Source organism: Macrotis lagotis, chromosome 2 (genome assembly GCF_037893015.1).
Source record: "Macrotis lagotis isolate mMagLag1 chromosome 2, bilby.v1.9.chrom.fasta, whole genome shotgun sequence".
In the NCBI taxonomy this organism is placed as follows: Eukaryota; Metazoa; Chordata; class Mammalia; order Peramelemorphia; family Peramelidae; genus Macrotis; species Macrotis lagotis.
This window is the reverse complement of record NC_133659.1, coordinates 24,355,960-24,382,863: the sequence shown is the minus strand read 5'-3', so window position 1 is coordinate 24,382,863 and position 26,904 is coordinate 24,355,960. Positions and strand designations below refer to the sequence as shown.

Here is a 26,904-nt window from a genome sequence, read left to right as displayed (position 1 = left end):
TACTAAGCAGCCTAGGATCAGCTCCATAAAAGAGGCTCTGTCAGAACTTTCAAATGCTCTCTCAAAGTCAGACTGGATCAGTTAGTGGGGAGAGATCTGGATGAGGGATCTGGCCTGGGAGGCTCAGGGAAAGAGGCTAAAGCTCTGGAGGTCTCGGTTTCCTATTCTGGAAAATGAGGGGGTTGGATTAGAATCAATCTAAGGCATCTAGGACCCAATGAACCTTCTAAGTAGGGAGCTCTCCATCAAGGGGAAGTATCCCGCCTGGTCAGGAAGGTGATGGATGCCCTTCAAGTCTCTGCCCTCCTGGCCCACCCCAGGTGAGGTAGCGCCAGCCATTACACGGTAGAAGCACAGGTTTGGGGCTAGCAGGGACCCCCCAAGTTCTCTAGTCCAATCACCTATTCTCTTACATGGATGTCCAGAGAAAAGTACCTTGTCCAAGGTCACAGGGCGACTCCTTGGAAGAGCCAACCCAGGCCCTCACTTGCCCTGGAACCCAGGTCCCTGCCCCTCCCCTTCCCACTCCAAGGGCTTTCCCTCGGTCCCTTGTGCCCCTGGAAAGGCAGGATGACAAACAACGGCGACGTGGGGCTCTGGCTGGAGGCCTCCTTCCTCCGGCCTGTTTTCTTTTCACTACTTCTAGAAAGGCTGGGGGTGGGGTGGGGAGAGGGCTCAGGTCCAGGCCGCCCCCTGGACATCAAAGACCCCTTACCCATGGCTCCAGAGGCCACTGGGGGTGGGGAATGGGGTCAGCGGGATGGCCAGCAGCCGGCCTTGTATCCAACAGAAGAAAAGCCCAGAGCCTACTTCCTTCCCCTCCTGGGTCAGTTCTCAAAGCAGCTGTGCCTGCCAGGAGGGTGCCCCCCTGCTGGGTTCTACAAGTCTGACCTCAATTGTGCTCCCTTGAAGAGGGGTCTGGGTTCAAATCCCCCCTCAGACATTTTCTCTCCTACTGCATGAGCTGAGCAGGTTTGCTCACAGGGAGATGGCACCTGTAAAATGGGCCCAGTCCCTGCAGCAACCCCTTTGATGGGGGCACGTACCCAGGATAAAGCGCTGTGCAACCTCCACTCACTGAAGCCTCACCAGAGATGAGGCCGGATGGGACCAAGCTCCTCATTTACAAATAGGGAAACAAGCTCTCCCAACAAGTTAGGGACTTCACTTCGTGCCACAGGAGGAACAGGGAAATGCAATCATTAAGTGCCCAAGGACGCAGGTTAGGAAGACTCATTTTAGTCAAGTCTGACCCTTGCTCCCTCTGTGACTCTAGCCTCGGTTTCCCCTTTTGTAAAATGGGATGCCCCGGGTAACTCAGAGAACAGAGCCGAGAGCAGCTGGGCTCTCGTCCAGGAGTCCGCCACAGTCGGCCCCCCCCAACAAGGATGCCCTCCAGTTGGCAGGCTGCATCCTATAACAATACCCATGGTGACCATGCGATGCCCATTTCTAACGTGAATGAGGAGGGGCAGCTAGGTGGCGCAGTGGATAAAGCACTGGCCTTGGAGTCAGGAGTACCTGGGTTCAAATCCAGTCTCAGACACTTAATGATGACCAGGCTGTGTGGCTTTAGGCAAGCCATTTAACCCTGTTTGTCTTGCAAAAACTGAAAAAAAAACCCAAACTAAAAAAAAAGAAGAAATAAAGTGAATGAGGGAGGACAAGTTCTGACTGTCCCCATCTTATAGGGGGTGGATTGGAGGCCTGGAGACCAGAGGTGACCAGGGAGGGGGCCGGCCCACGGTGGCCCAAGTGGCACCTCAGCTAACAACCCTTGGAGTTCCTGAGACGCAGAGGCAGGGTTACTAATGGGGGGTGGCTACCCTAATATTCTAATCCAAACTCATTCTCACCAGGTATCTTAGATCTTCCTAAAGGTGGGTCCTCCACTCACCACCACATCCCCAGAGTATTTCAAAGTCTATAAGTAAAACCAGTGCCCCAGTCTCCCCGACTCATAATTTCTGGAGTTTTGGCTCAACAACTACACAAAGTTCTAAAGAGACTCTGACCTTTAGTCTCTTCTTTGGGAGTCTTAATGGGCTTAGGTCAACAGAATTCTGGATTCCAAAAGGGAGGAGAAGTGAGGATCCTAGAGAAACCCTCACCAGTTGTCAGGTCATTTCCCTCCAACATATTACATGGGACAATCATGGAGATAAGCAGACAGAGAACACCAAGATTGCTAATGAGCTCGATTCAAAGTCACAGCTCCAAACCCTACCACCAAGGACCTGAAAACACTATGGAGAACAATTATCTGCCAAAGTGTTTAGTTGACTTTGTCATTTAAAATACAGTTTTCAATAAAATAAAATGTGAAGTGGAGATGAATCTATCCAAAATCTGCTGTTGTTTAAATAGAAGCAAGCTTGAATCTGAAGAAAGAAATCAGATCTGGACCCTCCTTTCTTTGCAGAGGTGGGGGCCTACAGGGGAGGAGGGATTCCCCTGCTATGAGGGTTAGTTTTACTGAGTCATTTTCCCGTTCCACCCCATTTCCCTTTTAAAAAAACGTTCTTTTCCAATGAATGACTGGTGGGGAAAAGATAAGTTTGGAAATGAAAGTGAAAGACAGGCTGTCTCATGGAAGAGCCTATTGATTTTTCTGTTCTGTGTATAAGAAAATGCTCATGGGAAGGGGGGGGGTTAATTTCAGAATAAAAATAAAGTTAAAAAAAGGAAATCAAGGCAATGAAAAACTAAAAAAAAAGTACACTGCAATAATTTTTTTGAGAGAACATAGCGATTATTTCTCCAAAATTTCCCTAGTTCATCCTTTATTAGTGAAAGGCAGATCTGAAGCTCAAGACACCCAGAGGGGGAGCATTTCTAACTTCCATCAGCACATTTCAAGTCCCAAAGGCGGCCCTGCCCAAAGCAGTGTGGGAAACTCCCAGGCCTCGTGGCCTTCCACCGACAGGGCAAGGGAACCAACAGCACCCTAACCCTAACCCTGCTCTGCCATTCTGGCTGGAAGATGCTGCAGACCCTCTGGCCCGCTGGTCTGTGGGCCTTCCCGTCCAACATTCTCCGTAGCAGGGACTTGAGGGATGTTTTCCCATACTAAATAATTCAGATCAAGACAAGATCATCGGAATTAGGAGTCACGAGAGCCGAGTTCAAATCCCATCTCTGGATGTTAAGGCAGGGGGGATTGGAAGAGGTGGTCCCTGACAGTCCCTTTCAACTTCAACTCTCTGATCTCATTATGGAGCTCTAGGCCAAGTGCCCTCAGGTCCTGTTAGAATCACCACCCTCCACACTGATCACCCCTTCACTTTCCTCCACTACCATTTCTGCTTTTGATTTTTAAATTTTTTTTTGGCTAAAATCTCTCCCCAGAGAAAAACTTTAAAAAAAATTTCAGATGATTCCCCCCCCCCAATGAAACTGAATCTACATATTTCTCCACTTTAAAAACCACTCAGAATTAGGGGAAAGGAAGGGGGAAAGGGAGGAAAAACCCACACGTCTGTTTCTATTTGAAACTGTCAAAATTAGCATTCTGTAATTAAAAATCACACCCTTTCTCTTAATAACCTAACCAGCATGATACAATCAGGTTGTGCCAACTCTTTAATCTAATTGACTAATTACAGATTTTAATTTAGTCAGTTACTGAACAACTGTTGACAATTTGTTTTCATTAGGGACAGAACAGGATAAATATTTAGGATTCCCAACGCAAAGGCTCCAACAAACAGCTCCCGCCATGACCTCCATGGCGGGCCTCTCTCCACTCCTCATCGATAATCAGCTTCAGGAAGGCAGGGGCTCTTCCAGAGCTTCTCTGGCGCCGCTGCCCACACCTGAAGGAGCTTTCCCAGGGAGCAGACCCTTCCGATGGCAAGCGTGTACCCTGAGCCCCCACCGGCGGCTCCGGGCAACAGGCCCAACGGTGCGGGGAGACAAGGTGAGGGAAGCAAGCTGGCCAAGGAAGGATGCCCAGGCTTCCCTCTTTGCTCAAGGAGGAAGTGGTGGATCCCTCACAGAGGGACTCGGAGGAGATCCCCCTCCAGGCCGCCACGCACAAAGTGATGGAACTAACTGAAAACTGAAAACTCTCAGTTTTCTGAGGAACACGCAGGAGAAGGGGGAACCAGGACCTTTCAGGGCCACCATGCCAACAAGGGAGGACCACCACCTTCACTTCACAGAGGAAGGAAGTGGACTTCTAAGACAGGAAAAAGAGTTGTGTAGAGAATTGGGCACTGGGCAGGGGAGTTGAGAAGATCTGGGTTCAAATCCAGACTTGCCTATTTCCTAGCCACGGGATGAATTCTGGACAAGTCACAGGGCCGCTCTGGCCTTGGTTTCCTCGAAGTGTTGCACATCTTGATGATCTTAAAGATCCAGCTCTAAATTCCCAATCCCATGGTCTTTGAGGCACTAATCTGGGCGGCGACTGATGAAGCCAGAGTCACATCTCTCAAGGCCTTGTCTTCCCGAGTAAGAAGTCACTACCAACACCAACATTACTTTTATCCCTCTTGTCAACACTCCCTTGAGTTTCACCTCAACCCTACAAGGTGGGCAGGCGGGGAACCCAAAGGACCAGGGAGGGAGCACCTCAGAGACCATCTTATCCAAGGCCCCACTTGTTCCAAGGCTGGTAAACTGAGGCTCAGAGGAGTCACTTGGGATCCAGGACCAGGAGCCAGCCCAGGCCTTCTAGCCAGGCCGAAGTTGTCTGCATGGGGGGGGCCTCTCATCCAGCACCCCATCACGTGCTGTGCTGGAGAACCCCAGAGAGGGGAAATCAACAGCCTCCTTCCCTCCTTCAGCTCAAATCACTAGCAGCGTTTTCCAAAATGGGACCTCTGCACAACCCCCCCAGATCTGGGCTTCTGGCAAGGAGCCCAAGGGACTTCTCCAGCCAGTCGGGTGGCATCCCCCAGCCTCCTTCCCTACCATGGGACGAGACTCGCGAGATGCTGCCCTTCCCACGTGCCCTGGGGTACCCCAGGCAACCCCCCAGTCTGGCTCCCTGAGGACCAGGACAAGCCAGAGGCTCAGACTCTGATCCAGGACTTCCCTCGCCTCTCAAGCACCTAACGAACGCCTTGGAAGGCGGGGAGCGACACTTCACTAGATTTAAGTTCATTTTCCATAGCTCGAGGTCAAAATTGAGTTGTTCTGATGATCAAGTTTTCAGAAAATCCCCCTCCTCTGTATTAGCCGTTTGACAGAAATTCACTGCGGTATTTAAACTGGCAGTCATCACCGCTAACTCAAATTGTATTGGCTTCCCCGATGTGGAAATGCTCAAGTGCGATCATCAATTGGCCAATTCTGAAAGAACACAGCGGCTGAAATTCCCTGTCATGTTGTAAAATTCCCATCGTAGCTACCCGGCTTGGGAGAACCCCCACCCAGCCCGCTGCCAGGGCAGAGCAGCCGTCGAGGCTGCCCCCCTAGATCTGAGGGACCCATTGCCAAGACAGAGCAGCCATCAGGGCCTGCCCCGCCACCCCGGATCTGAAGGACCCAATGCCAAGGCAAAGCAGCCATCAGGGCTGCCCCCCCCATATGAGGAGCCCACTGCCAGGGTCAGGCAGTGCATGAAGAGACTAAGGAGGGGCCCTGCCAACGAGGAGCAAGGGCACCATGTGGGGCTGGCCAATGAAGCCTTTCAAGAGACAAGCAGAAAAGGGAGACACAAAGACAGAGGGGAGAGAAAAAAAATGAGGAGAGAAAGGCAAAAGAAAGGAAACCGAGTCAGAGACAGAGACAGGCACCCAGCGAGAAAAGGGGCAAGGTCCCTGGGGGCTGGCATGGAGTCAGAGACAGGGATCTGGGGTGTTCTCAGCAGAGGCCCTCACCTTCCTACCTGTGGCAACAGGAAGCGGGGGGCCTGCCTACCCTGCCACAACAGGCAGAAAAGCAAACCCCTAGAGAGAAAAACTGACCCTAGGGGCCAAGTGGGTGTGCCTGAAACCAAAGACAAAAAAAATGGAAAAAGGCTTTTTTTTTTTGTTGTTTGTTTGTTTTAAAATCAGATCAATAGCCTAGAAGTTTAGTCCAGGCTGAGTAGCAGGAACCTCCAGCCGGGCTAGCGAGACCCTTCAGCAGCACTACAGTCCGGGACCCCTCAGCTCAGGAAACCTGAGTACGCTGAGTGCAGACTGAGGCTGTTTTTTTACATATGGGAATTGGTTTTGCTCTACTATATAAATCTATAATATCACAGTCGTTTTTCCTGCTTTCTCAATGGGGGAGGGAGAGGGAGCAAGGAGCAAAGGCAGATTTTTACTTTTCTTAGAAAAATAAAATAGATTAGCTCTAAAATTCTATGATTCTGTTAGCATACTTGAAAGAGAACAGAAGTAGGTATGGCCAGCAGACCTAGATGAAAGTCTGACCTCTCAGCCTCAGTTTCCCCAGTTATACAATGAGAACACCAATCCTCCCCTTAGCTAGCAAATGGAAATCATGCCAAGGATCTTGGGAGATGGCGGGGACAACGCTCTCTAAGAAGTCTCCAAGCTTCGAGGTTGGCTGGTGAGCTCCAGTGCCCCCACCCACTCCTAACTAACCAGCTCTCACACACCTGCTCTTCCAGATTAAAATCCAAACTCCCCCAAATCAAGGCCCTTCCAAACATTTTTGCATTTATTTGCCTTTCTCAGCAACACCTCCCCCTTCCTCATCTCTTCCTGTTAAAAGGTTTCTCTTCCCTCCAGAACCCTCACTATCATCTCTCCCATGAAAAATCCCCTGGTGAAGTTTCTCCTCTTTCCTTAAACATCCCGGAGGCCTTTACGGCAGGCCTCACAATCTGCTTAGACTGGACACAGCTTGCGGCCATCCCCAAGAAAACCCGAATCTTTGTCAACCTTGCTGTCATCTGCCCCGATCCTCAGAAATGCCAGGGGAGAGTCTGGAGCTGACTCCTGCTTTACATGCTGGCTGCTGGAATTCAACCAACGTCCTGGCATTTCACCCCTAGGAACCCCCCCCAGAATCCCTCCTGCGGCAAACTGGCTCAGGTCAAGCCCAGCTGAGGCTTGCCCCGACCTCCGCACTCCCCTAGACTTCTTTGCGTAATCCTTAAGGTCAGTAAAGATCTCAGTCCTGGCCCAGCACAGGGTAAGGCCCAGGTAAAAGGATGCCAGGGAACAGAAACCAACGTGAGCATAGGTACTGTTGATTCAGGCTTTGTGATCTCCAGGGCTGAAACACAGTAGGAGCTTCCTAACTGTTTACTGACAAAGTCAGGTTGGGCTAGTTGGGGGTCAGAAGGCATTGACACCCTTTACTAAAGACGGAACAAAGGGGGTGGCAGGTCATGGGGAGAACGAAAGGACGGTGGCCTGAGATCCTGGGCTGTCCAAACCCAGGGCCTCTGGTCCTGCCAGGCTCAACTGCATTCAGCCCAAAGCATTCAGAAGGGAAAGCACACAGCACCCCTCCAAGCCTCGGGGTTTTCAAAGAAATCTCTGAGAAAAACCTTATTTATACTTATACCACTACCTCCAGAGTCTGGGGAGGGCAGAGAAGCCTCCTGGCCCATTCAAGCCCAGGCTTCCCCTCCCACGGACCCCACAGAGTTCATTCATCCATTCAGCTAGGTGGCGTAGTGGATAAAACACCGGCCCTGGAGTCAGGAGTACCTGGGTTCAAATCCGACCTCAGACACTTAATAATGACCTAGCTGTGTGGCCTTGGGCAAGCCCACTTAACCCCATTTGCCTTGCAAAAAAAAAACTAAAAAAAGAAAAGAAAAAAGAAAAAAAAGGGGGCCGCTAGGTGGCTCAGTGGATAAAGCACTGGACCTGGGTTCAAATCCGATCTCAGACACTTAATAATTACCTAGCTGTGTGGCCTTGGGCGAGCCACTTTTGCCTTGCAAAAACCTAAAAAAAAAAGGATTCTCGGGTAGGAAAGCCCTGACCCAAGGCGGCCCTGGGAGTAATCCTGAAAGTGAAGACCAGACCAATACCAGGAGCTCACTCAAAGACAACAACAGATTAGAGCTATCAAATCCATCAATACGGGCTTAATTTCAGGCTCTGGTACACCAAGAAAAAATAATGAACAATCCTAACCCTCAAGGTAATCTTGTCCAGGCCTACCCCTCCCACCCCCCTTTAAAAGAGCAGATAGAGAAACTGAGGCCCAGGGATTGCTTGCCAAAAAGAAAGACTGGGGTCCAGGCTGGAGTCCTACCTGGACAGAGCATCTGAATATTCATTCCAATGGGGTAGCTAGGAGGTCAAATGGACAGAGCCGGGGCCTTGGAGTCAGGATGAGTTCGAATCTGGCCTCAGACACTTGCCACTTACTAGCTGTGTGACCTTGGGCAAGTCACTTCACCCTGACTACCCCATATGCAGGGCCACTGACCCCAGATGGCTCTGGAGGAGAAAGCGAGGCTGGTGACTTAGCACAGCTCTCCTCACTTAAATTCAGTTCCCATGCTTGTCATGCATCACCTCCCTGATGTCATGGTCTCCTTCAAGAATGAAAGACAAACATCGTCATTCATTCAAACCTCCATTTTAGATTCTGTATTTGGATTGAAAAAAATCCCAGCAGGTCCCCCTGGGGTGAGGGGTGTGGTCATTCCTTGCTTCCAAAATCAAGTCTTTGATTCAGTGACTTGGCCTTCCCCCAACCCCCCCTGGACTCTTAATGGAGGTTGGCGGAATGAACAAATTCCACGTGTCCTCTACAATTCACACTACAATTCCAAGAAGCAATGACCTAGAACTTCTTCAGAACTCAGTGCTAGGCCCAAAGGTGTCATACAAACACTCCTTTGAGGGGTCCTGCAATCAGACCTCAGAGAACATCTTGTCTCATTCCCCTTGTACAGTCAAGGAAATCAAGGCACAAAGTCATAAATGATGGGGCTAGAATTTGAACTCAGGATTCAACAAATCCAGTGTTTTTCCCATTGGACAATGCTGCCTCCCAAGGGCAGAAAGAATTCCTTTATTTAAAGGAAAAAACAAACAAACCCACTGTAAGAAGAAAAAAATCTTATTTGGATCCTTTTTTTAAACCTCCTATAAACACTAGTAAGAATTTACTGAGAATTTGCTCCAGATCCTACTCTACTCAAAGCCTACTGGGACACTCCTTTTCCCACTGACACCTTCCTATATCAGCCAACCATCCCAGAACAGGTTTCTCTTGGCCTTTTCTGGAGTTCCCACCACCTGTCCCAACTCTCTTCTCCCATTCGTGACAAAGTTTCCTAAGACCAATATTGTTTCTTCCATTGTTAACATTCCCTTCTGCATGCCCGTTGTCATCTTTACTCAATAATTGACTCAAGACATTGAGTCACTGGAGTGCCACACTCCAAGGTCCACACGATCACCCCCAATGACCACCTCTTAAAGCCTTCTCTCCAAGGCCCACCAATGACCAGCTCTTGAAGCCTTCTCTTCAAGGCCCACCAATGACCACCTCTTGAAGACTTCTCTTCAAGGCCCAATGATCATCTCCTCATAATCACCAAAGTCATCATCTCTCTGGGTCTCTGACCCCCCTCCCACTCCCTTTCTCTTTCCCACATCAACAACTAATTATCTCTTCTCTCTCTTTCTAACTGTTAATTGATGACCCTTCCCTGGAGATTCCCCATTCTTGGTCCTCTCAGATACAACAGAAAGAGACCTTGGAACTGACTTCAGGAGGCTCCACTTTACTAGAACTAATTCTCTGTGTGACCTTGGGGAAATCATTCACTCTTTCAATACAACCAAGCCAATCAGTTGGAGAGGAGAGAGAGACCACACTTTACAGATGAAGAAACCAAGAACTGTTAGAGACAAGCAAAGAGCCTTTGCTGGGGAGACACGGGTTTTGTACCTCTCAACAAGCTTACATTCTACTGGATCTGCAAAATGGGGAAGTATCTGGTAAGGCTTCCCTCCAGGGGCCAGTGTGAACAGCCAAGCTGAATGAGAACTGCTGCTATCATTGTGTGCAGGGGAGATGAGGCAGACAGGAAATAATTGGGGAATGAGGAGGGCAGAGCAGAGCAGGATGAGGCGGGGCAGGATTCCTGAGGAGAGGAGGCCTTTCCCAGCATAAACCCACACCCACCCTGAAGTAGGGACAGCCTTGGGTGATGGGCTTTTTACAAGGGCAGTAAAACCCAAAGAGGTCCCCATCCCACAAGGGATGATTCCAGTTTCTCTGAGGTCCCAAAGTCCCTTCTCTGTTACCCATCGGCTGAGGGTCTGAGCCCAGGGATTTCATTTGAGGGTGCTGAGACCCAGGGAAATCAGTTTCATTGATTAAAGCTAGGAAGGGTCCAAGAAGGCCAACTGCTTCATTTTACAGATGAGGAAACTGAGGCTTCTCTGGATTTGATGACTAGTCTGGGAGGATACAACTGCTATGCATCCAAGTCCGGTATTTTAGAGCTTAGGACCTCTGGTTTCGACTCCAACACACCAAAAAATAAACTCAGCCCTTCCTCCATGTTACAAAGAAGCACCCCACTGGGTCTTCCTAGAGCTTAAAGCCATAGGTATCAAGGAATCAGAGGTACTTGGGCCACTGTTAAAATGATCCCCAAGAAAAAAGCATTTCATTCTTCTAGATGCTAGTATGAGGCTAGAGTGAAGGCGGTTCTCTTGAGGGGCATCAGCACTCACCAAGGTACACTGTTCACCCATACGAGCCCCCCATAGCTCCCCCTTAATAAAAGTTCCCCCACAAACTTTTGGTCTACCTAAGTCCCAGAGGCCAGGGGGCCACCAGGTACAGTCCCTCCCCAACAGCATCACCTACCTCTACTCACATACCCCCCGTGACAGGGAACGCACCACCATGCCCAACATCGCCTGGCTTCTGCCTTGGCTGTGGCCCGGTCAGAATCCTCCCACCTCCCTCTGCCCCAACACTCAGACTGAAAGAGCCGGGGGGGCCCCCAAGCATACAGTGCCCAGGGAGTGGCCCCAGCCAAGTTTGCAAACGATTAGCTAACAAAGATGGCATTCATCAGATGAGGGGAGGGCCGGTCCCCACTCCACACGGTACACTGCCACCGCCGCTGGCCTTGGAGTCCAAAAGTGACCCTTTGCCAAGAACGGCTTGTTTGGGTTTGGGCAAAAGGAATCACAATTTGGGGTCTTGTCTCCACTTGAAACCTATTGAGTGAACCAAACGGCCCGGGCACTGGCGATTTCAGATGCCGGCTCGGCTTTTAGCGCTAATTAGCAGCAGTTCAAGAAGGCTGGCAGCCCGGGGGTAAACAAGAAGCCAGGAAAGCTAGCTCGCAGGGAGACCAGGAGAGAAAACTGAGGTTTGGGTTGGTTGTTTTACTCCAAACAATTTTTTAAAAAAATGAAATTAAATCTACAGAGGTCTGTCTCAGTGAGTGCCTGCTGCTGTCCCCTGATTCTTCTTTCCCCCCCCCCAGTCTTGGCAACTGGGAACCCTCATGGCTAAACATCCACTAAGCACAAAAGATGCCAGAGATGAAGAGCAGGAAAGGATACAAGGTCATTTAGCCCAGGTCTTATTAACCAATGAGGAAATCGAGTCCCAGAAACCCACCCATCCAGGCAGTCAAAGCACACTCAATCAAAATTTCCGAAGCACAACTAGAGACACCTCTCCTCAGAGGGGCACACAGGACACCCCAAAGGGGCCAAACAGCATCCCTGGGCCTCCAGGCCCAGACACTGGCCTTCATTGCCCACAGCCAAACTTCCATGCTGGGGGAGACAAAACTCTATAACCCTAGCTAGAGCATCAGATGAAAATCTTGTAGACTCAGGTGCTGCCCTGCTGGGTGACCTTGATAGAGACCCCCCACTCTTGGGGAGGGAAGGCCCATTTCTGCCTCTCATTACTTTCCAGGGTCACAACCCCACCCCACCCCCGATTAAGACCTAAAAGGGAGTCTAGAAGCATCTGATTTGGTTTGTCTCAGTTTACAAATGGGGAAACTAAGGCTCAGGGACTTGTCCAGAGACTAAGTACACGAAGGGAGTTGGGCAGAGGTGCTGCCCCATCTTGCGCTCTGCCACCTTTCTGGGTCTAAAGGAAACCCTGGGACCCCTAAGTCACTGAGGTCCAAAACCCCTTCATTTTACAGGTAAGGGAACTGAGAGGGAAACATCTCGAGGCCATTCTTCATCGTGACCAGAAACCCTGTTCTATCCCAGTGGTCGGGTCCCCCAGCAGGTAAGACCCCTGGCTCAGAACCCTGGGAAGAACCAGGAGGCTGCCATCCACCCGGGGCCAGGCTGCTTCTCCTGGCTTTTTCTGACCAAATCCCTTCTGCCAATCAGAGGCCTCAGAATGACACAGGGTGAAAAGCCAGACACGACCTCAATGCTCACCTTATCCAGCTCTTTCTTTTCACAGAGAGGGAAACTGAGGCCTAGAGAGGAAGGGCCGCAGCCCGGCCTCTGCTCTAAAGCAAGACCCTGTAGCCTCTCCAAGGGACAAACATCCTCTCCTCTAACACTGGATAATGACAACTGTAAGGATGGCGACAACAACAACGACGACAAGAATAACAGATGATCAAATGGAAGTGAGCTCGAAAAACCCAGCTTCTCTCTTTCCTACAGCACTGACTTAGACCTGCATCCACGGAGAACTCAACGGTCAATCCAAGCTGTCCCCTTACGGAGGTCAACTGAGGCGCAGTCAGGAACCCCTCAAGAGGGGGAGCAGAACCCAAGCTTCCTGGATCCAGGCCAGACCCTCCGCCACCCTACACACCACTAGCAGCCACCAGATGGGACACCGTGGGGGGGAGAGGGGTTGAAGGGGGAAGGAATGGGGGGAGGGGAGGAGGCGAGATGGAGGGCGGACACACAGGCTCCCCGGCCCTCAAGGATCTTACATTCTCTTCCACAGAGGAGGAAACCAGATCAGTGAACTCACATTAGCCAACTTGCCGGGTGAGCTGAAGCAAGTTGCCTAATGTGAGTTAACTGTTCTAGTTACTGGAATTCAGTCTTCGAATCCCCCGGCCGGGCCCTCCGTCCCAGAGCTGCTTCCTGCTTAGCGGCTTCTCTCTCAGGACCACGGTTTACGCGTTCGGCCAGTCTTTACTGAAAACCTTCTAGGGTGCAAGGCCCTTGAGGAGCTCACGGTTGGAGAAAGGAGACACACACTCACACTCGCACAACGGGGGTGTGTGACACAGCAGGGCAGCTACCAAGACAAGACACAACCAAATAATGAAGTCCAAGACGCCGAATGAATGGGACGGACAACTTCAAGACAAGATGGCGGTTGGAATGGTCAAGGAAGAAGACATCATGGTGGTGGTGAGGCTTGTGCTGGACCTTGGAGGATGATCAGGATGACAGGGAGGAAGGGGGGGGGGGGAGTAGTCCAAGGCCAAGAACAGAGGTAGGAAGATGGGATGGTGGGGGGTGGAGAAGAAAGGGAGGGGAGCAGGGAGACCAGTCTGGGTTAGCGTGTATGAGGAGTGATGGGAGCAGCTCATATGGAAACAGTCGCAGGACTGGTAGAGAAGCCCCCTCCCCCGGCCAACAAGTGGTCTGCCAGCAGTCACAAACTCAGAGGGGCACACAGGACACCCCAAAGGGGCCAAACAGCATCCCTGGGCCTCCAGGCCCAGACACTGGCCTTCAACTCCCCAACACACCAAAGAGCGCCTAAGGCGCTCTGTCCCGCAGGCCGATAATGGGGAACCTCTGAAGAACTCGGACCAAGGGAAGGAGAGGCAAAAAGTGCTATTTTTTTTTTTGGAAGCCTAGTTCATAAATGATGACTTTAGGGGTCTACTAGGCCAAGACCCTGAAGTGCTGAGAACAGACAAGAGAAAGGTTGGGCTTATGGGATAGTTCTGCTTTCAAGAAGTCCCCCCTCCTTTCTGGCCACCCTGCCCTTCCTTCCTCATATTCCGCCCTGGCAATCCTCAGACACTTCCAGACTTTCTTTTATCCCCAAACCAACACATCCTCCAGTTGTATCTCGTTTTCTCCTTTCCAGCTTTTTCTGCCCATCCAATAAATGTTTTCTGACAGCCTTCTACATGTAAGGAACGTGTTGATTATCTCCAAATTATCTTGTCTCCTCTCTATTAGATTGTAAGCTCCTTGAGGACAAGGACTATCTTTTATCTTTCTTTGTATCCCCCAGTCTTTTCCACATAGTAGGTGCTTAAAAATCGCTAAGTGACTTGGAGAGGCCAGGCCAGAGTCCACCATAGGAGACAATGGATGGTTCGGAGTTGCCCAAAAGGGGAACTAGTGCAGAGAATGACTCAAGAGTTCAGGGAACTGGAGCTCCTCACAGCAGTTTTTTCACATTTCTCTTTAGCCCTTACTCAGGCTTGGGAAATGGGGGCTTTTTACATTCAATATTTTTCACATAAAATTTTTAGCCAAGGTAGTCTCTTAAGGCCTCTTCCAGGGCATACTCATTGGGCAACCATTCTATTTCAATATGGCAGCCTAAACCCTATAGCAAACAAGACCTGTCTTTATCCTTGGTCCCATGATGCATTTAATCAAATCAGACATAGATCCAAAATGCCAAGAAGCAGACTGCTTTTGTACCAAGAGACTCCCATTCATTAGGACAGCAAACCCAGAGACCCACCAACTTTGGAAGTCTAGAAGATGCTCAGAATACAGAACAGCTTTGGCAAATGAGTCAGAAAGGCTTCTTTGGCCTTTTCCAGTCATACTCTCCAGCTACAAGAGCCCCAAACAACCAAAACCACCAATAAACTCAAGGTTTCCCCAAAAGAACCACAGTCCAACTTGACCAGTACCACATCAGCCTCTTCACCACCAAAAAAACTGACTTTATTCTCTTGCCTATCCCAAGCAGAGAATTCCAGTTCACTTCAAGGAACAAGCTAGTTGGTTATTCTTATGCCTCTTGGGTCCAACCTCACATTGCTCATTATCATTCTCCAAACACACTGTTCTGAGATAGAACTTTCCATGAAAAGATCTGAGCTATCCCAATACTGGACTCTAGATCCTTCTCTGAATGACTTTACCCATGTCTACATCTTCGGGTCCTGGCAGACAGGGAGACAAGAACAGCCCTTGGGAAGAGGACCCTCTCCTCTCCATCACAGCATCATTTAAGACAGTTAAAAGTCATTCATCAAAACCCAACTGAAAGAAACCAGGCCATGTCACCCAGAAAACCACTCTGGATTCATCTCCCCACAAACGAACATGAATTAGCACCTTTTGTATTCTATGTCCTTCACATACCACCTGCCTTCAGTGTCAACGGGACCCTAAAACTTCTTCCAGTCATAAAAAAGTCCAATGAAAACCAAAGCCTATCCAATCTGCTCATCAAGGATCAAGGTTTAAGTTAGTACCGGTGGCACCAAAGAAACTTTTTTTGGAACTTTCATTAGTCAGATCTTAATCCTTAAGTATCTCATTCTAGGAAGAGACCCCCCCCCCCTTCAGGAGACGTAAGAGGAACAACCAACTATGCGTCGATATTTTTGAGACAGGATCAAGAGGCAATCTGCCTCAAGAAGTCCCAGGACAAACTCAACCAGAGAGCAGCCAACATGACCCTCCCTTATCTCCTCTAACTACACTGAGCTGGGAGAGTGCTGATCCTTCAAAAAGAAAGATAAGATGAGCACTCCCTCTTACCCCCCCCCCCAATATTACTTCCAGAAACACAAGTTTGAGGGTTTAGCACTATCACATACATTGGAAAATCAGTGGGATCCAAGGCCAGGAGGGCAGTGTCCCCTCTCCCAACTGAGAAGACACTCAAGATTTGTTCATACCAGCCTACCATGATGACAGTGTCATCATCAATGATGGAACGGGGACCCCCAAGGCAGATCACTGGCTGGTTTGGGGGAGTGACGAAGGAGGGGGAGCGCCAGCCCTCTGCCACTTGGCCACGTGTTTGCTTTGGATCTTCAAGAAGTGCGAGTCACCCAACCCTGTAATTATGACGCGGATTAAAAAATTGGTTACTCACATAATCGTGAAAGGCCTTTGCTTCACTCGAATGTTCACAAGTGTCCCGCCTCTCGGGAGCTGCACAGTAAAGGTCCCAGAAAACACTGCAGGTGGAAAAGTCAAATTGATCTGGTTACTACTGACACCCTTACACATTTTCACACTCTCTTTGCCTCTCTGTCCACAGACTCTAGAAAGCTAATCCACTATAGAAAATAACAAAGCATCCTGGTGGGACGTCCACCTAAGTGTCCTGGTGGGATGTTCTTCTGACTCTGGGATCTGAGAATGTGGGATGAAATTCCACCTCAGATGGTGCCAGGTCTCAGTTTGTCTCTGTAAAATGGGGTTTTTTTGGATACTTTCTGAGGTCCTTTACAGTCCTATGCCCATAACGCAATGGCATCCCATATGGACACCGTTTATAAAGCTCGAAGGGTAAAAGCCAATTATCACCCCCATTTCAGAGGCCCAAACCCAGGGGCTATGTCCATGGATCATCATCCCAAATTTAAATTCTAGCTCTGCCACCTTTTTTGACCTTGGACAAGTCAATTCCCCATCTCACGCCTCCTTTTTGCACTTTAAATAAAGGAGTTGTTCCTTTGATCTTCTAAATCTTTGGTCCTGTCACCCCACTAAGGGTCAGACCAACTAGAAAAGAAATCAGAAGATAGAACAGAAATTCTCTGAGGGCAGAGATTGTTTGCTGTGTTTCTCACGGAATCCCCAAGGCAGAATCTAGAATCTAAGGAGGAGATTAATAAATGCTTGCTGATGGATTAGACAGAGAGTAGATTAAAACTCAAGTTTCCTCAGACTTCACACAACGGACACTTTTCCCCCCATCCCAAATCTGGACCTCAGTTTACTAATCTGTAAAAAAAAAAGAGGGCGTTGGGCTAGATGGCTAAATGCCCTCCCAGCTCAGACGTGAGCCACACAGGTACAAAGAGCACCCCCAAGGCTCTTCATGCCTCTTCCTCCTCCCAAGACAGTGCTTTTGTAAAGCAAAAAGGATTTCATCTTGAGATGTTTAAAAGGTACAAACAGGCAAAAGATGGAAGGAACAAAGATGAAGGGGGAGGGTGGGCAGTCACTGAAGGAGGCCCGAGTCTCAACTCCCCCCACCCCCCACACATGTAATGGCCCTGCAGGGAAGGCCTAGAGGCCCAGAAGTAGTTCTCCCACCCACCCACCCACCCACCCAAGAATGCATACCAATTACTCAGAGAGGTTCTCATGGCAACCAGGTATTTCTGCCTTTTATGGTGAAATAGTAAAAGTCCTGGCAAGTCCTAGGGCCAGAAATCCAAAACAGGTGGAGTCCCAAGGATCTCCCCAAGTAAAAACCCTAGCCCCATCTTAAATTCCCAAAATCTCAGGGTTTCCCTTCAATCTCTGGGAGAAGTCACCCGGACTGCTGGACGGCATTAGGAAAGGCCCCTTAGGAAATAATCTGATCACTTAAACAGGAGGAAATGAAAAACTTGGAGAGCTCCAGACCCCCCCCATCACCCAGACAGATGAAAAAAACTAAGGTGTATACTGTCTGTTAAAGCGCTTTCAGTAGGTGGGTGATCTCTTTGAGCCTTCCAGGTCCTAGGACCTAAGTGTACTAAAGCTGTCCACTTCAGAGATGAAGAAGTGGAGACCCAGAGAATGACTTGCCCAGGGTCATGAAGCCACTAGTATCGTCTGCGAGGGGATTTGAACCCAGACTGTACTGATTCCACATCCAGTTTTGTCTATTTGCCAATGTCTCAGACCAACAGCTCCAGCCACACCATGCCACAGAAACCCAGCAGATCTTATCAGCCTTCATCCTGGGGCCTTTTCAAAGGTTTTGATGAATAGACACTACTTTCACCAACTGGCTGGAGCAACATGGCTAGTTAGCTAGGCAGTGCTCAAAACAATCCCTGTTGTTTCTAACAGCCAGCCAAAAAAACACGGGAAAGAAAGAAGGGGGGGAGAAAGAGATGGAGATGGAGGTGAGAGAGAGAAGACAGAGGAAAGAGAAGGAAAGAAGAGAGACAGACAGGAGGAGGGAGGGAGGGGAAGGCGGGGGGAGAGACAGAGAGACATCAAACAGATACAAAACCAAGTCAAGCCAGCTCTGTCCCTGGTGTGCCCATCTAGCCTAGGGAACAAGTGAGTGGCTACACAGCCCCCAGGCCACACCTGTGCTCCTCGCCCCCAGGGGAGGTGCCCCAAGGTTAGAACAGGAAAGAGCAGGTTCACCACCTGATGGGAGCAGGGGGAAGGGAGAGCCAGGCAGTGGAGGCCAAGATTCTGGTCTCCAAGGCTTAAGAACAGCAGCTTGTGTGGGCAAGGCCCCCCAGTCTTGCCAGATCAACCTCTGCCTCCCCAAAACAAACCTGGCTGTTCCCCTCCCCAAATGTTGATGCTTTTTAAAGTGAGGGGTCTCCCAGACTAGTTTTGACATTTCAAACTCATTTCTCTGTTCCCATCCCTACAGGTGGTCACACAGAACTTTAAATGGGAGTTTGGGGCTCCCACCCTCCCTCCATTCTATGATCCCCACAGCTAAGGATGGGGGAGCAGGGGAGAGCTGGCTCAGTGGGATTTCTGGAGAATATGGCAATGCCAACGGGGAGAATTCGACCCCCTATCGTGTTAGAGGTAAAATGAGATTGGATTCTAAAACGCATTGTTTTTCTCTGTGACAGAGAGGACACTTGTCTGGCCTAAAGGACAGGGAGATGGGCCTTCAAGAATGGGCAAGAGCTGGGTTCCAGTTCTGCCTCCCACACAAGTTGGCCACGTGACCTCCCCAGAACCCTGGGCACTCATGGGTAGAAGGGACCCGTCCTTGGGAGTCATCCAAACTCCGACGAAAATAACAACAAAAACCAGTGAAATGACAAAGCCGCCCAAGAAAGGGTCCGGTTTCTATAATTTTGGAAGTTCTCCAAATCCCTTTTATCCAGGGGGCAAAATGCTAACTCCTCTCTCCAGATCTGAAGCCCCAAATGATTTGGGGGTGGGGAGCCCGTTTGGCTGCTCCAGCTACTTCGCCAAATAATTAACAAGAAAATTAAATCCCCCCAAAGACTTCAAGGTTTGTAGCAGGCTACAAATATTATCCAGGTTCCTGGCTAACTAAAGGGGTTCCCATAAAGTATGAGGCCTTCCCCCTCCCCCATTTGCAAAATATCACCTTCTGTCTAACTTCTTTCTAACAGTTCAAGACTGACAGTTGGGGGCAATCTAGTGTGGTCATCCTCCAGCAGCAGAAAAGAGGGCGGTCATCCCCTTAGCCAGAGACAGGCATGGGGAAAGAGAGGAAGGGAGGAGGGAAGGGAGGAGAGGGAAGGGAAGGAGGGAGACAGAAAGAGGAAGGCAGGAGAGCAAGAAGGGAGGGAGAAAGAGACAGGAGGGAAAGGAAGAAGGAAAGGGAAGGAAGGAGAGAGGGAAGGAGGGAGAAAGAAAGGAAGGCAGGAGAGCAAGAAGGGAGGGAGAAAGAGACAGGAGGGAAAGGAAGAAGGAAAGGGAAGGAAGGAGAGAGGAGGGAAGGAGGGAGAAAGAAAGAGGAAGGCAGGAGAGCAAGAAGGGAGGGAGAAAGAGACAGGAGGGAAAAGGAAGGAAGGAGAGAGGAGGGAAGGAGGGAGAAAGAAAGAGGAAGGCAGGAGAGCAAGAAGGGAGGGAGAAAGAGACAGGAGGGAAAGGGAAGGAAGGAGAGAGGAGGGAAGGAGGGAGAAAGAAAGGAAGGCAGGAGAGCAAGAAGGGAGGGAGAAAGAGACAGGAGGGAAAGGGAAGGAAGGAGAGAGAAGGGAGAGGATCCAGCTGAGAAAGGGCAGGAGACAGACTGAAGGGAGGGAAGAAGGAAAGGAAGGCAAAGAGAAGGAAGAGAAGAGGAGACAGCTGGGAGGCAAAGGAAAAAGGGAAGGAGAGACAGTGGGGAGGGAAGCAGAGATGAGGGGAAGGAAAGACACAGAAGTGAAGAAAGGAGAGAGAAGGAAAGAAGAGACAGTTGTGAGGGAAAGGAGAAAGAGGAGGAGAGAGCTGGGAGGGGAGGAAGGAGAAAGAGAGGCCAGAAGTGAAAGAAGGAGAGAGAAGAGAGAGAAGGGGAACGCGCGGCAGCAGTAGCCCCGGCGGGGTCTAGGCTGGGAGCAGGAGGCCCCTGGGTTGTAAAGGAGACCCGGAGGTATTTGCCCCACCCCCACCTCTCCCTTTAATTAAAGCAGTATGCAGAATTGCAGGAAAAGAGAGAGAGAGAGAGAGAGAGAGAAGGAGACAGAGAGAGGGAGAGAGAGACAGAGGCAGAGACAGAGGGACAGAGGAACAGAGAGGGACAGAAAGACAGAGACAGCGACAGAGAGAGAGAGAGAAAGAGAGAGAGAAAGAGAGAGAGAAAGAGAGAGGGAGAGAAAGAGACAGAGAGGGACAGAAAGACAGAGAGAGAGAAAGAGAGAGGGAGACAGAGAGGCAGAGAGAGAAAGAGAGGGACAGAAAGACAGAGACAGAGAGAGAGAGACAGAGGCAGGCATCGGCAGGGACCGAGCGGGAGCCGCCGTCCAGCACTTGCTCCCGGGCTCGGGCAGCCCTGATACACCTGGGGAAGAAGCGGAGAGGCGGGGGGCTGCCCCCCGGCCCCGGCCCGGCCCGGCCCGGCCCGGCCCCCTCGCTGGGCCCCGGAGCCCCACTTACCACCACCAGGAGTGCAGGAAGCCCGGGGGCTCTCCTAACGTGATGTTTTTTTCCCATCGGATCTGGAGGAAACACAAAGAGAGCGGGAGTGGGGTGAAGGGGCCGGAGCGGGCCCGGGGGGTCCCCGGGGAGGGGGCCCCCGGGGACGGGCCGCCGCGGCAGGAGGGGAGGGGAATTCAAGATGGAGCCCCCGCGGGCGCGGGGAGACAAAGGCTGCGGGGCCGGCGGGCGCGGGGCCCCGCACTCACCTCGGACAGGAAGGTCTGCGCGGACTTCTGGGCTCCCACGTGCAGCAAGTACTCGTAGACGTACAGGGCCAGCCTGGGGATGGGGGGGTCGTCAGCGCGGAGCCCGCTCGGGGGGGCCCCCCGGCCCGGGGGCGTCGGCGGGGGCCCCGGAACAAAGCCTCCGGCCCCCACGCGTGGACACGCCGCCCCACGCACTCCCGCACCGAGGGCCAGACAAAAGGAGGCCCCGGGCCGCCCCGCGCCCCCCGCGCCCCCGCCGCCCCGCGCCCCTCCCCCGGCCGCCGGCCCCGCCGCTCCCCCCCCTCCCAACAATGGGGCGCGGGGGGCGGCGCGGGGGGCGCGGGGCGCGGGGCGGCCCCGGCCGCGCTTACTTCTCCCGAGCCTGGCCGTCCGAGGGCACCGCCGAGCCTTTGCCTTTGGCGAACATGGTGCGCGGCGCCTCCGAGGGGCCGAGCCCGGGGCCCCGCCGCCGCCGCTCCCGCCGCCGCCCGCGGCCGCCCCGCTCGCGCTGCCCGCCGGCCCCGCCGGCCCGTCGCTGTCCGGCCGCCGCCGCCGCCGCCGCCCCCCGGCCCGGCCCGGCCCGGCCCCGGCCCCGGCCCCGGCCCCGGCTCCGGCTCCGGCCCCGGCCCCGGCTCCGGCTGTCAAAGCCTCAGCCCCGGCCTCGACCCCATGGCCCAGGGCCGGCTCGGGCTGGGGCTGGGCTGGGGCTCGGCTGCGGCGGCGGCGGCTCGGCCGGGCTGGGCCGCGGGGCGGGCTGCGGGGCTGGGCTGGCCGGCCTGGGCTGCCTGGGCCGGGCTGGCCGGGCTCGGCTGGGCTGGGCTGGGCTCGGGCTCGGCCGCCGCCGCCGCTGCTCCTGCTCCGCCGCCGCCGCCGCCGCTCTGCTGGGAAGCTCAACCGAACGTGGCTCCCCGGGAGGCTGGAGCGCGGCGGGCGTCAACGTTCCACAATTGATCCGCGCCTCGGCCAATCGGCGCGGCCGGGGGCGGGCTCGCCAGCCAGCGGGGAGGCGCCGCTGGGTGTGCTCCGGGCCCCGCCGGCCAGGCCCGCTCGGCCCCGCTCGGCTCGGCTCGGCCCGGCTCCCGAGCGCGCTCCGAGGGGGGCCCTGCCGGCGCAGAGGGGGGAGGGGCCCTCGGCTGCCCGAGCCGCCCCCCCGAAACTTCCACGGGGCCCCGGGGGGGGGGGGACGGGGACCGTGGCCGGGGGCACAATGGAGGCGCCTCCTGGGAAGCGGATCGCCCCCTGGCCGGGGAGGGCGGCCCGGAGTGCGCCCCGCGGGGACCCTAGGCGGCCGGCCCCCGAGGCAGGGGGGCCCGAGAGGGGTGCGCCCCCATTCCCGAGGCTCCTTTTTTTTTTAGAGCGCTTTCTCTTTAAATGCGCCCGAGCCGCACGGCTCCGGTCCCTTTAAAAGAGTGGAGCAGAAGAGCTGTGTAAGCGCCCATTGGCTGCCGCTTCGGATACATCTTTAGGGGAGCCTTGAAACTGTTAGCCTAGGTGGATTTTTTTTAACTGCGCTGTTCCAATAAACAAGTCACGCCCCTCCCCCTTCCATGCCTCTCCCCAAACAATTAAAGTCTCGGCCCGTGGCCTGGGCCCGCGCGCGGCCGGGCCAGGCGGACCCGGGCTGGGGCGACAGCAGGACCCCCCCCCCCGCCTATTAAAGTTTACTCGCTAATTCTGACCTGGAGAGGAGGACGAGCCCCCCCCCCAGCAGCATCTGCATTGCTCTGGAAAGGAGGCTTTGGGGCGCCAAGGGAGCCGCCGCGGCCCCCCGGGAGGAACGCCTCTCCCGACCTCTGGTCCTCTGCTCGGGGATGCCCAGCGGGGGGGCAGGAGGAGAAGCCCAGGGGAGGAAGCGGGCTGGGGGCCCCCTCCGGAGTGGGGGCGCCCCCGGTGTAGTGAATGAATGACTGGGGCGCTTTGGGGGGGGGCCGGGGAGGCGAACAAGAATCCGGGTTGCCCTCCCCAGGCCGGGCATCCTGAGCCCAGCTTCCCTAAAGCAGCCCACCCCCACCTCGCCCCTAGCTCTCCGGCTCGCCATGGGCCCGGGGAAGGCTGACCCGCGGAGCTTCCGCCCCGGGGAGCTTGGTGGGCCCGTGACCCCCCGGGGAAGGCCGGTCTCCAGACCCTCCTGGCCTCCCTGCCCCCTCCGAGCCAGCCAGCTCTGGGATCTGGCCCGCTCCGTGGGTCACAGAGCCTGTTTGCTCCCACCATTCCTCTTAGGAAGGCGGCTCAGTACACACCGGCCATGTCCCTAGCCTGGATGTGTGCCCCATGACCTCTGAGCCCTCTCCTCCTCATCTTCAGCTCCCAGATGCATTCAGAAGGCCAGAGAGAGGGACGGAGAAGTGGGAGGTAAGGAAAGGGTAGGAGACCACAGAGAGTGGCACTGCAGAGAGGTCTGAAAATGCCAGAAGGTCAGATCTGGGAGGGCCCTCAGAAAAGAGGCCATTAGAGTAAAGGGAGTTAGAGCCGAGGGACGCCAGAAGACAGAATGGCCAACCCTTAGGATTCTAGAATGTCAGCTTGGAGAGACCTTAGAACATGGAACATCAGGGCTGAAAGCGAGCCTGAAACATAGACTGTCAGAGCAGCCCAGGACCTTAAAGTACTAGAGTAATGGACTGAAAGGGAACTTTGAACATGAAATGTTAGGGTTGGAATCCAGAACCCACATGAGAGGAACTCCCAGAGATTCTGTGAGACATATACCTGGAGATGCCTCAGTTACCTACTCTGTGAATGAAGGGATTATTCTAGATGAACACCAGATCCCTCCACACAAGCTAATCAGTCTTTAACCCTCCCAATCAAATTTCTGGCAAGAGTGATCGTGAAAAACATCAGTGGCATCTCTTCTGGTAACACATCTGGCAGATGGGGACGGATGGCATCCAGAAGGCTGAGAGACCTTGCCATTCTTAAACCCCGTCTGTTTCTGGGTTATCATGCCATCCACTGGTCCTACACAGAGGTGATGGTGAATGAGATAGACATAACCTGGAGGTGAAAAGTGCTGCTCTGAAGGCCAGCTAAAGAAAATGGGCTGGGGAAGAGGAATTCCAAACAGAAGGGAAGGGATGCTCCTTTAGGAAGGGTGTAAACGTAGCCTGGTGGAGAAAAATCCTGAGTTGAGGGGTTTGTGTGTGTGTGTGTGTGTGTGTGTGTGTGTGTGTGTGACAGAGAGAGACAGAAAGAGAAAAAGAGAGGTATTTCATAACTCTGGGACTCAGTTTCCTCATTTATAAAAAAAGTTAATTGCTAATTTGCTTGCTCTCTTTTTCCTGAATATCCAGTGAGCTAAAATGTACATTCTTATACATATATATAGATACATTTATGTGAGCCTCAGTTTCTTCATTTGAAGAGGCTTCATTAGAAGATGAATTCCTGTTCTTAATTTCAAAGCTATATGAGACACCCCTGCCTGTAGAGAAGAGGCAACTTAGAAGCATAGGGTTAGAAGGGACCTTCCATTCTAGGGAGGGAAACTGAGACCCAGAGAGGAAAACGATTTGCATAGGACTAAACTTTAAATTAGTGCTAGCACCCCTACTGCCAACACCACCACCAACTAAAACGTCTCTTCTCTGCTACCAGAGGGCCTGAGGAGCAAATAGGAGGAGGCGAGGATTTAGAATTGAGGGCTCAGCCTAGAGCAAGAGACTTCTTCAAATATGGGGGCCACTGACCAGCATGGAAGCTAGGACAAAGAGAAATAAATAGCTTCTCCCCAATTTACAGTGAACTCCTTTCATCCTTGTTTCCTTCTCTCTGCCTCTGTCTCTCTGTCCTCTGTCTCCTCTCTGTCTCTCTCTGTCTGTCTCTCTCTCCTTGTTTCCTTCCCTTCTTCCTAACCTCCCTCATTCCTTCTTTCCCTTTCTTCCTTTTTCTTCCTTTCTTTCCTTCCCTCCTTCATTTCCTTCACTCTTTTAAACTTTCTGTCCCACCTCGTCCTTCCTTCCTCTTTTGGCTTCCTTCCCTCCCCTTTTTCCTCCTTTTCTCCTTCTTTCTCTCTCTCTCTCTCTCTCTCTCTCTCTCTCTCTCTCTCTCTCTCTCTCTCTCCCCCCTTATCTCCCTCTCTTCTTTCATTTCCCCCTTTCCATAATTCCTTCTTCACTTCTCTTTCTTTTCTCTCCTTCAGTCCTTCTTTCTTCCTTGCTTCATGCTTTCTCCCTCCTCTTTCTCTCTCCTTCTTTCTCTCCCTTCCTTTCTTTCCTTCTGCCCTTTCTTCCCTCCTTCCTTTTCTCAGTCTTGTCCTGCCTTCTTGCCATATCTATTCCCTCTTTCCTTTCTTCACTCTCATTCCTTTCCTCCCTTCTTCCCTCTCTTCCATTTTCCTCTTTCCTTTCTTCCTCTCCCTCCTTCCCTTTTTCTCCCATTCCTCCATCCCTCCTTTGCTCCCATTCCCTCTCCCTTCTTCCCTCCCTCCCTCCCTCCCTCCCTCCCTTCCTTCCTTCCTTCCTTCCTTCCTTCCTTCCTTCCTTTCCATTAGCCTCTCCAGCATCCCCTTTAGGTGATAGGGGTGCAGTCAGGGGGAGGGAGGGAGTGTGGGAGAGCAGCCCCCGGTGGCCATCAGCTTATCTCTAGTGTTGCCTGAAGACATGAACCCAGCTTGGGAGCTCCCAGCCTCCAAATGGAGCCAGGCTTGGTGCTTGGGGCTCTGGCCAGCCTGCGCTTTGCCCTGCCCCATGGAGGAAATGGAAGAAGCTCCCAGCTGGAAAGAAGCCAGTGCCGGTTTCAACATAAATGTCTGAGACAGCCAGCAAAGAAGAAGGGGGAGGGGAACAGGGAGGAAAGGATTTAGGTTCAAAATCCAAATGTTGCTTCCAGGAGAGAGTCCCTCTCTGGGAACAGTTGATTGGAACACCACAGAGTGTGTGTGTGTGTGTGTGTGTGTGTGTGTGTGTGTGTGTGTGTGTGTGTGTATTTGGGGGGGGCCGAGGCAGGGAATAAGCACTGAACTGAGGGTCAAAAGGACTAGCCTCTAGTCTCCCATGTACACCAGCTATGTGTCCTTGGGAAAGTCACCTCATCTCTAACTTCATTTTGAGAAGCAGTGAGCCACAGCGGCATAAGTGCTGGCCTAGGAAGCAGAGAACCTGAATTCCACAACAAACTTAATCTTTCTCAGCCTCAGTGTCTTCTTCTATAAAATGATGAGATGGGATTTGCCCTTCAGCTCTAGCTAGATGATCCTGTGATTCTTACCTATAAAGTCTAGTCATTGAAACAGGTAGTATCTTAGGTCCCTTCCAGATCTAATAAGGTACTTCTCTGAACCTCAGTTTCCTCATTGGTAATATGAATAGAATAATCTTCCTGTAAAGGTGGGGTTTTCAACCTCTATAAAGATTAATTTTCAGATTCTAAATCCAATCAAACAATCCCAAGTAATCTAGGGAGAACTAAAGCTGGAATCACTTTGAAAGCATGGTGAAGGCTTTGAATGATTGGATAAAAACAGATGGCACCACAGAGGAGATATGTGATTGCCTAGAAGAATCAGACACACTTTTATACCTACATATAATAGAACAACCCATTTCAGAGTCTTCCTTCTAGAAGTGCGTCAAGTGGTGGTCAAATCCAGGGGTGAAGCCCTCTGATCAATTTACTAGAGAAAGAATGAAAGATCTGGAATTCCCATAAGCATTAGGAATAGTGTCCTTGGAGCAGCAGTGACTGATGGCATTATCTGCCTTGATTTTCCCAGGACAAAAGACACCAAAAAAAGACAACTCTTGTGGACTCTATAAGGGTCTCACTTTTTCAAGCCAAAGAGAGTTATGTCTAAGGGGAAACTTCATTAATAAGGGAGAAAAGGATTAGCTTTAGGGAATGTTAACCTTTTGGCCATAGATACTCTTTAGGTTTGAAGCTATTCACCCCAGGATAGAGCACAGGCCTTGGAGTCAAGAGGATGGGAGTTCTAATCCAACCTCAGACAGGACACTTACTAGCTGGGTGACCTTGAGCAAGTCACTTAACTCTGCCTCCCAACCAGGGCCATCTCCAGTCTTCCTGATCCACATGTGAGCACTGGACCCAGATGACTCTGGAGAAGA

At 52.0% G+C, this 26,904-nt stretch overlaps 1 protein-coding gene across 2 annotated transcripts in view; it reads right to left on the bottom strand.

The window, feature by feature from the left end:
* Window positions 1–21,336, bottom strand: part of SSBP3 (single stranded DNA binding protein 3) — a 138,198-nt gene extending 116,862 nt beyond the window's left edge. For both annotated transcript variants that reach the window (XM_074221363.1, XM_074221364.1), the window contains exons 1-4: window positions 21,211–21,336; window positions 20,840–20,912; window positions 20,592–20,653; window positions 15,937–16,021 (exon numbers count right to left, since the gene is read on the bottom strand). In XM_074221363.1, the coding sequence (XP_074077464.1) occupies window positions 15,937–16,021; window positions 20,592–20,653; window positions 20,840–20,912; window positions 21,211–21,266 (276 nt within the window). In that variant the 5' untranslated portion in view covers window positions 21,267–21,336. The remainder of the gene's footprint in view (window positions 1–15,936; window positions 16,022–20,591; window positions 20,654–20,839; window positions 20,913–21,210) is intronic.
* Between the last annotated feature and the right edge of the window lie 5,568 nt (window positions 21,337–26,904).